This window comes from Salvelinus alpinus, chromosome 7 (assembly GCF_045679555.1).
Source record: "Salvelinus alpinus chromosome 7, SLU_Salpinus.1, whole genome shotgun sequence".
Classification (NCBI taxonomy): domain Eukaryota; kingdom Metazoa; phylum Chordata; class Actinopteri; order Salmoniformes; family Salmonidae; genus Salvelinus; species Salvelinus alpinus.
Window position 1 is genome coordinate 75012611 of NC_092092.1, and position 9978 is coordinate 75022588.

General features: G+C 45.7%; 2 protein-coding genes across 3 annotated transcripts in view; both read right to left on the reverse strand.

Annotated features, from left to right (window-relative positions):
* Positions 1 to 707: 707 nt before the first annotated feature.
* LOC139581662 (G-protein coupled receptor 151-like) lies at positions 708 to 3322 on the reverse strand. The gene has a single exon (XM_071411664.1). The coding sequence runs from the start codon at positions 3012 to 3014 to the stop codon at positions 1680 to 1682; it is 1335 nt and encodes a 444-aa protein (XP_071267765.1). The 5' UTR covers positions 3015 to 3322; the 3' UTR covers positions 708 to 1679.
* Positions 3323 to 6414: 3092 nt separating this feature from the next.
* Positions 6415 to 9978, reverse strand: part of LOC139581666 (serine/threonine-protein phosphatase 2A 55 kDa regulatory subunit B beta isoform-like) — a 49557-nt gene continuing 45993 nt past the window's right edge. For both annotated transcript variants that reach the window (XM_071411667.1, XM_071411669.1), the window contains exons 8-10: positions 9893 to 9978; positions 9659 to 9782; positions 6415 to 8554 (exon numbers count right to left, since the gene is read on the reverse strand). The exon at positions 9893 to 9978 is cut by the window's right edge and continues 6 nt beyond it. In XM_071411667.1, coding sequence (XP_071267768.1) covers positions 8399 to 8554; positions 9659 to 9782; positions 9893 to 9978 — 366 coding nt within the window. In that variant the 3' untranslated portion in view covers positions 6415 to 8398. The remainder of the gene's footprint in view (positions 8555 to 9658; positions 9783 to 9892) is intronic.

Here is a 9978-nt window from a genome sequence, read left to right on the forward strand (position 1 = left end):
TGTCTCAACGAAGAGTTCGGTGTTCGACTGGCCGCATGCGACAGTTACAAGCCTGCTAGTTAGCGGTAGGTGGACAAGCAATAATCGTACGAATGAAGCCTGATATGGAATGTGAAGCTAACTGAAGCTGGCTAGTTTTAGAAAACACTGAGTAGATGTAGCTTAAATCTTTGTATACCCCTCAGGTGTATTCTACTATTCTTACATATATTTATATATGTGTGTGTGTGTGTTTTGTGTCGGGTCTAAGAGACCACCTGTGTCACTTCCTTCAAGGCAGCTGTCAATGATCACGCTAGGCTGCGTTTCATTTTTTTTTATGGCGGTTTAATCGCGGGGGAGGTACTAGTAATGTCTGCAGTTTTCGGTTTGGCTATTTGTTTCAAGTGTATTAGTCTATAAATAAATATCTATGCCAAAATTCGTCATCTCACCCATGTCTTATTCGACTAGTAGTTGTTCTGAAATGTTTATTGCTTGCCTACATTTTACTCCCTCTATGTTTAATATAACACACATACATTAATTGCGGTTGCCTATCCTGACGTGAAGTTTGTTCTATATAAAGTATTTGACTCTGATGTGTGCCACAGAAAGTATTTGACTCTAGCCACAAAATTAAGGGGGGGGGGGGATTAAAGCGTCTGCTATGTAAATTGAATTTATTATGGTATTATAGTAATAAAGATGAAATCAAATAGAGCACATCAATATTATATATCACTTTATTATAAACAACCTTTTTTACAAGCACATATCATTACAAAACCACTTCAAATAGGAGAATCAAACACTGATACATGTAACAGTAACATCAAATGCTGTTCAATAGCGTACAGAAATGCTCTTCCTGATTTCTAAAGGCTATTCATTCTGCCTTGTTGTTGTATCAAATCAGTTCAAACTTATGTACAGTTTATATTTTATAACTCTTGTTGGTATTTACAACAGACGTTACTGTTGGTCATTACTTCAAGGATAAGTAGAATACCTCCATTATATATACTCTGTGTGTGTATGTATATACGTATATATATATATATATACACACACATCTACAGTGAAATATAACACTTTATGTATATTCACCATAACAATAACCAATCAAACAGTTGACAAACCAATGTAATTCCCATCAAACAATATCATAGACACAGTTGAATGAATACCAACCATTGACTCCTGTGTTGATTCCTGTGTTGTCTCCTGTATTGTCTCCTGTGTTGTCTCCTGTATTGTCTCCTGTGTTGTCTCCTGTATTGTCTCCTGTGTTATCTCCTGTATTGTCTCCTGTGCTGATTCCTCTGTTGACTGATCTTCAGTCCAGTGAGGTATAGTCAAATGTCAGTCCGTTACAGCTGCTGATATAGTCTGTCAGTGTGTGTGTTGTTTGAAGGTTGTTTGAACGCCGTGGCGCTAACTGAGAGGAAGAGAGAGGGGAGGCTTACTGGCTGGTCTCCATGCTAAAGAGTGTATCAGGCATCGTTGAGGCAGTATCCAAATACTCTCAAACAACCTTTTACTTAAAAATCACTGGTTGTGGTGGGTAACACAATTTGTTCACAAAAACCACACAAGATAGACAGATACACAAAGACAAGGACAGATGTAGCTGAGTATTGAGTAGCCTCTTAGAACCAGTCCTGTTTGTCTGTGTGTATATCTTCTCCTCACTTCCTTCACTTCCTCCCCTCGGCTGGTGCGCCCTCCTGGTGCTCCCAGGGTATGGGATCATTCTCCTCTGTCATGGAGCCTGTCTCTCTCTCATGCCAAAACTGCTCCACGTCTAGCAGCACGATCCCATCCCGAGGGCTCTCTCCCTCTGCCTCATCCTCCGCCTCTCCCACTCCACCCTGCTCCATCTGGGGTTGGGGATCAACTCTCGTCCCCTGGCAAGGGATGGAGCCTAGGCCTCCGTCTCCTCCCCTCGGCTGGCCCGAGGTCTCTGGTCGTGGGCAGGGGGACTGGGGGGCAGTGGGTGCATGGGGGCCAGGTTTGGGGTTGGACAGGGTGTGTTTACGAAGAGTAAGGCGCCTCCACAGACCTCTGTAACCCTCTCTGAACTCCTCTGACAGAGAGAGGACGATGAGCGGGTTCACCAGGGAGAGAAAGAAAGTGAGGAGCAGGGCGGAGAGGGAGAGGAGGAGAGGGGGAGAGAAGACGACAAAGGGTCCCTGTGCCTCTCGCTCCGCGGCGTGCCGCTCCCACACCCAGACCACCCACTGTGGCAGCCACATTGTTGCCATGGCTATCGTCAGACTGAATAGCATCAGAGTGAGCTTCCTGGATCTGATCTGCGTTCGGAGGTTCTGGGTCTTACTACAGCGCCGCTGGCACTGCCCATACACCCGCCAGAAATACAGCAGGGCAAAACTCAAAGGGGCGCAGAACACACTCAGGGGGTACGCCTTGACGTAGACCGACATGAAGTCCTGCGCTTCAGGGGGAACCACCTGCACACACACCAGCCCCCGGGTCTCTCTCTGCAGTGAAGAGAACAGCCAGGTAGGGATGGGAGCGGAGCAGGCAGACAGCCAGAGGAACCACATCACCAATAGGATGGAGCGTAGACTGATGCTGACCTGTTTAGTCGGGTTAGAGACGTAACGGTAACAAGCCTTAGCCATCACCGCTACAGTAAAACTCTTCGCAGCCATGCAGCTCTGCAGGAACCAATCACAGGTCTTGCACACTGTCCAACCAAGCGTCCAACTGGGTTTGGAAAAGGCAGCAGCGCGGAACGGGAGGGCGAATGCCAGTACAAGGCCGTCGGCAAACATCAGGTTGAGGATGAGAGCGTTGATAAGGGATAGTTTCCCACGGTGGGCGTTTGAGATCAGGATGCCCATGGCAGTGAGGGTACTGGCCAGCCCGAGGACACAGATCACCCCGAGGATGACAGGCATGAGGACACACAGGTGCTGGTAGGAACCATGCTCGATGAAGGAAGGATGAAGCCGGGCCACAGTAGAGCTGTTAGCAGCCGTTATGTTCACCCCTGGCAGTTTATCCATCTCAGAAGAAACAGGTGGTGAGAGAAAAGAGAGAACTACTTAGACTTATCTTTTTATATTGAGTAAAGAAATATTAAAAAAGTTTATTGAAGCCAACTTAACACAAGAAGTCTAGACTGGTGGAAAGGTAAACTGATGAAAAAATAAACAAATGAGAAGACTGACTAGTAAAAAAAGTATCGAGAGAAAAATATTCTAAAAGATTAGTCAACAAACAGGTGAATGGATCAATCTCAATCTAAAACTCAACTCCTGATTGTAGCCTAATCTGTTTATCAAAAATGTATCTGCTCCCAGACAGTCACACTCCTGTCCTGTCTGTCTGTCTCCTGCCGGGTTTATCCGCCGTTATAAAGGTGGCAGTTTGATTGACAGACCCAGCTAAACTGCGCGAGACTCCCGGGGCCAATTAGAGCGCTGTCCCTGTTCTAACCGTCCCCAACAGGCGCTGCGCTGTACGATGTTTAGTGATGGGCATTCAGTTCGTTCGGGTTCAGCTCACCAAAAAGAGCCGTCTCTCTTGGCTCCCAAACGGCTCTTTAAAAAAAATATTTTTGTATTTTTTAAAGTCAAACAGTTTGCGATAGTTTGACTATGATTGTTGTTAAAACAATTCTAATTAAATTATTAAATGAAATCATACTCTACCTTAACCACAATGTATTTAAAAAATGCATTGGTTTGTTATAAAGTAGAAAGCTATTAAACATTTGCATTTAAAGTATAACTTTTTAAAGTATATTAACAAAGTGCATATAAATCTAACCATTCAAAACGAATACAATCTGAACAGCATAATAGAATATCACCATATCAAAGAAAAATAAATAACAATGTGCAAAACTGCAGCATCCCACTTAAAATATTAAACTGGTCCCTCTTTTCTGTCTCTTCTTTATTGCCATGTTATAACCAGCAGCACACAGCAATGCTGACCGTATTTTGCTTTTATGAGAGATTTGCATTCAGAAATGCAAGCTGCCTCACTTTCGAGGGGCTGATGCAGTTTCTTCTCTCAGTAATTATTTGTACCGTTTTTGAGAAGAACCTCTCAGAGAGAACGGATGTGGCCACTATGCAGAGTCTCTCTGTCATGACTTTAGTTAGCCGTGGGTAGACAGAGGTCTTGTTCTTCCACCAGCTCAGAGGATCTGCAGATCTCTGGAGGAGGAGCTCCTCCAAATAGGATCGGACCTCCATTATGGAATCTGCTGAGGGATTCCTTCGTGCTGCATCCCCAGTTGCTCTCTCGTCAAACAGCATCCAAACAGCAGACGTTTGTGGCACTACTGCTGGTGCTTCTGCTCCATCTGATCCCTCTTCTTCCTGTTGCTCTGGTGCCTGAGCCAGCTGACTGCTGGGGCTGTCCCTCCCTGCTGCTGAGGTTATTCTTTGAAGTGCCTCATCAATCACTCTGGCATCACTGAAGGCAAACTTCTTAAACCTGGGGTCAAGTGCAGCGGTTTCTGATAGCACGTGATTATATTCCATTCTGTTGAACTTTCTGTCCATTGATGAACATATGGTGTCCATCAACTCTGTCACATGTCCTGTGGTTACATTTGCTTCTCTCTGGAGGCTGGCTGTGATTCGCTGCAGACCCTTACACAGGAGTATCATTTTTGAGGCTGTCACATAGCTGAAAAGAGAGAACAGTAACTTATTAGTTCAGATTCATGTTTTGTCTACTGATACTACATTCTGATCTACTGCTCATATACATATATAATACTGGATTAAATAATGATTTAGTAATAACTGCTTACTGTACCTCTCTCCACTGATCTCCACAGTGACCTGCTCAAAGTGTTCCAGGACTCTGCACACATCCTCCACCACTTCCCATTCCTCTTGGGTCAGAGCATCAACAGGTGCATTGACAATGGCCAGGGTAGAGATGATGGCATCCTTTCACTCAAGAAACCGTTTCAACATATAAAATGTTGAATTCCACCTTGTAGTGCAGTCTTGTTTAGGCCTCAGCTCAGGCATCCCCATCTGGCGTTGTGTAGACTTTAGTTTTTCAGCACCTACTGTGCTCCTGTGGAAGTATTCCACAGCTGCTTTCACTTTGTCCACAGTGGGCTTCATCACCTTCAGAGCATCTCTTACAATCATGTGGATTGTGTGGGCAAGACATGGATGATGGGTTCATTTTAAAATGTTCATGGCTTTGGTTATGTTAGCTGCATTGTCGCTAACACAACAGACCACTTTTCCATATACTTGCCATTCTCTGGCCACTCACAACAGTTCCTCTGCCAAGTTCTCTGAGGTGTGTCTGTCGCTGAACTCAAAGCAGTCCAGAAGACAGCTAGACATCGAAAAATCTTCAATGAAGTGACATGTAACCGACATGTAAGAAGTGGTTACCCTTGATGTCCAGCAGTCAGTGGTAAGGCAAACTGCAGTAGCTCTTTGGACTCTTTCCCACACTGAAGCCTGTGTGCTCCTGTACAGTTGTGGAATAAGTGCTTTTGAAGGGGGTTTCCTGCTTGGAATTGTGCACATTGGATTTAAACTATTTCTATCATTTCTAAAACCTCTGTACTCCAGCCCGGAAATGGCTAGAAATTGGTGGCAATCATTTTAGCCAATGCAATATAAGTTGGCACTATGAATTAGTAATCTCTGTTTTGCCCCTGAATATTAGAAGGCCAAGGGCCCGTGTGAATAATAGATCCAATAGGTAGTTTCCGGGTTAGGGGAGGGGTTATCCAGGTTAGGGGAGGGGTTATCCGGGTTAGGGGAGGGGTTGGCCGGGTTAGGGGAGGGGTTGGCCGGGGTAGGGGAGGGGTTGGCCGGGGTAGGGGAGGGGTTGGCCGGGTTAGGGGAGGGGTTGGCCGGGGTAGGGGAGGGGTTGGCCGGGGTAGGGGAGGGGTTGGCCGGGGTAGGCCGCCATTGTAAATAAGAATTTGTTCTAAACTGACTTGCCTAATTAAATAAAGGTTAAATAAAAAATGTATAAATGCAAATATCCATGTATAGGCCTTTACTCTGTCTAAGACTATGGCTTATATAATATCCTGCAACAAGTTATTATTGCTTCAAAATGCCTTAATTGGTCGACTCAGAATAATAATTTATATTTTTGGAATAGCCTAAAAATAAAGATTTGTGTCCCCTAAATGAGTTATATGTGCGCTTACTCTAAATGTATGTTAACCATTATGATTATTATTTACGTTATGGGATAGGAGATCACACGAGGAAGACCAGCAGGACATTTTTATGCCTTTCTCCAGATGAGGGCGCTCTTGATTTTTCAAACGAGGACTATCTAAGTGGCACTTCCACTAACTTCCACTGTGAACAGTTCGATGAACAGAGAACACAATAACAAATGCACCTAAACATTTCCCTGAAAGATCTATTATAACTACAAAAAGGACAGAAACCGCGTGCTTAAACTTTTTTATTCAAAAATAATTCCAGTAAGCGTGAAGACTGCATGGTAAATTAATTGCATTTCGTTACATTCTGAGCCATACAAACTGTTTCCAAGTTACACAACTGAATTTGCTTAGAAGACAATACTTTGTAAAGGAATCATCGTGTACCTCCCAAATTACACCCTATACCCTTTAAAGTGCATTACTTTTGACCAGAGCCCCATGGACCCTGGTCAGAAGTAGTGCACTATAAAGGGAATGGGGTGTGATTTGGGATGAACCCATAGCTAAAAGTCACTGATATCATTGAGCCCTCATCACTGGTTGTTAAGCTGGAAGTCATGATACCATCCTCTCTGGTTGGACACTGCAGCTAGAAGTTGTTTGTAGGCACATATCTAGGATCAGCTTCCCCAATTCTAACCTTACCTTAGAGGGGAAAACACAAAACTGACCTAAGATCAGCATCTGGCGTCAACTTCACCCCAAGGAACAGAAGAGAAACACAGCCATGGAGAACCTCTATGGATGTATTCGGAGTAGTGGTGTTCCTCACTGTGTGACCTGACTAGGGAAAACTATGGGCGCTGGTTATGAGACACAGAGCCCGCTGTCTTTTACTGAGCTATAATAGGACTGTTGTGTCTTGTCTTTTAGCTGGTTATATTAATACACTGCATGGTGAGACTACTGCGGAATGGTCAAAACAGGGATATGCATAAACACCCCATAAATTATAAATGTGCAGTCAGTTGCTAAAATGAAATTATAAAGTAAACTCGATAAATTCAAGTACTTCTCAATGGTAACTTAAATTTGCTTCGCTTTTTCCCCCTATATTTCTGGGTAAAAACATTCACACTTGCATTGTTTTCACCTCCCTCTTCATCCTCCCCATCGTCCTCCTCCTCCCTCATCAACCCCACATACCAAAAAAAGGCACCACAGCTTCAAAAACAGAATCATTGACAAGAAAAAGAGACATCATCACATAAAATAAACACCTGAATGTCAAAGAGGCCTCGTCACATCCATCACGTTATTATCATGTCAGAAACAGGCCAAAACATCCATACTCTCAGACTGTGTTGCTCCCAATATCCACACTTAGCACACTGGTTTACAGCTGGTACTATGCAGGTGAGGATACTGTTATTCAGTTAGTTGTGTAACAGTCATGTCCATGTCCAGTGACCTCCTGTCTAAACCTCCGGACGGGACGGGACAGATGTGGCCTAGTGGCTGGAGAGGACAGGAGATACTTCAGTAACTGCCATAAAGGTCTGTGTTCTCTCCATATTCTCCTGTCTTATCTTGTTATGGAAACAAAATGGCGACTGGTCAGACAGAGTGTTCTGCTACGTCTCAGTTGATCTCAGTTGATCTGTGACTCCAGTCCAGTCTTACTCTGGTTGCATGGCAACGCTCCAACGCTCCTTCACGTGTCACTCAAATGAAAAACTAAAACAGTTAACTGAAGGCCATGGAGAGGCTTGCGCAGGCCAGAGCAGGTGGCTAATTTCATTCCACTCAGGCCTAGAAGAAGCATCTGTCTTCATCCTAACTTTATCCAGGCTGAACACTCTCACATTTGGAGCGGGAATTCCCAAGTGTGTTGTGGAAATTCCCATTCCGGGAATTCCAGCATTCCCTCCAGCCATATCAGACTCACAGCAACAAGGCAGGCAAGAGGAGAGGAGGAGGAGGAACACTTAGTGAAGAGGTAAACAAACATCCATCCATCTCTCTTTCTCTCTCTTTTTCTTCATCCCTCTCCTATTCTGTTTCTGTACCTCTCCTCCATCCCTCTCCTCTTCTGTCTCTGTAACTCCCCTCCATCCCTCTCCTCTTCTGTCTCTGTAACTCCCTTCCATCCCTCTCCTCTTCTGTCTCTGTAACTCCCCCCCAGCGCTCTCTCCACCCTCTCAGTCTCCCCCTCCATCTCTTCCCCTGCGTGGGGTCAGGGGTTAGAGGTCAGAAGTAAGCTGACCCCTAGGTGACCTTGTCCTGGAAGATGTAAAGGTTGTTACTGGCTGCCACGGCGATGATGTTTTCCTGTGGGTGCCAGGTGGAGTGGAGGATTTTCTTACTGAAGTCCAGACTGTCAACAGTCACCTCGTCTTTACGACGCTTCCCTCCCACACACACCTAGAAAGAAGGAGATGAGAGGTAAGGAGAGGAAAGGAGAGGAGGGGTGAGTTGAGGAGAGGGGAGGGGAAGGAGAGGAGGGGAGAGAAGAGAAGGGGAGAGGTGAGGAGAGGAAAGGAGGGTTGAGGTGAGGAGGGGAGAGGAGGAGAGGGGAGGGGAAGGAGAGGAGGGGAGAGAAGAGAAGAGGAAAAAAGGGGAGAGGTGAGGAGATGAGAGGTGAGGAGAAGAGGGGGGAGATGAGAGGTGAGGAGAAGAGAGGAGGGGGGAGGTTAGGAGGGGAGAGGAGAGAAGAGGAGAGGTGAAGAGAAGAGTGGAGAGGATGGGGGAGGTTAGGAGGGGAGAGGAGAGGTGAGGAGGGGGGAGGTTAGGAGAGGTGAGGAGAAGAGCGGAGAGGTGAGGAGAAGAGCGGAGAGGAGGGGGGAGGTGAGGAGAAGAGCGGCGAGGAGGGGGGAGGTGAGGAGAAGAGCGGAGAGGAGGGGGGAGGTGAGGAGAAGAGCGGAGAGGAGGGGGGAGGTTAGGAGAGGAGAGGTGAGGTGAACAGTAGAAGGGGGAGGTGAGGAGGGGAGAGGAGAGGTGAGGAGAAGAGCGGAGAGGAGGGGGAGGTTAGGAGCGGAGAGGAGAGGTGAGGAGAGGAGAAGAGCGGAGAGGAGGGGGGAGGTTAGGAGAGGAGAGGAGAGGTGAGGAGAGGTGAACAGTAGAGGGGAGAGGTGAGGAGAGACTTCATGAGCACATCCTTGTACACACTGATTGTTAATATTTCCTCCTCTTCAGTTACACAAAAAAAAATCTAAAATTGGACATTTGCCAATCTTCCACAAATCCATTAAAACATACCATCAGTGGCCTAGGGTGAGCTAGCGACCTGGGCCGCTGCAGCATGGCTTCCAATCCGGCCACTGCTATTTCTCCTCGTCTCTCTCCGGTGTCATAATGACGGGGTCTTATAATATACCTCCTCTATCTTTCACCTCTCTATCCAATAACCATACAAAGACTTACAGAATATACTGTATAGAATATATACATATATTACATACCATCAATCCAAAATAAAAGAGTTTTGGCACATATTTAATATGTAAGTGTATAGTGTTACAGTATTACCTTGCGTGGTTGGAGGATGGCCCGGGGTTTGCTGTTCTCTCTGGAAGCCTCCAGAGTCACATCTTTCTTGGTGTTCCGATCAAACATCCGGAAGAAATTATTATATGACCCCGTCATAATGACACTATAGAGAGACAAGAGGAGATTGATTGACACACACATAGAGACAAAGACACAGAGACACACACACAGACAGACACAGAGACACACACAGACACATAAGATCACACTCACCTGTCTGACCCGTTCCAGACACACTCAAACTTGTCGAAGATGCAGTCGTTCTCGTACAGAGAACACAGCTTACCCCTCAGGTAGTC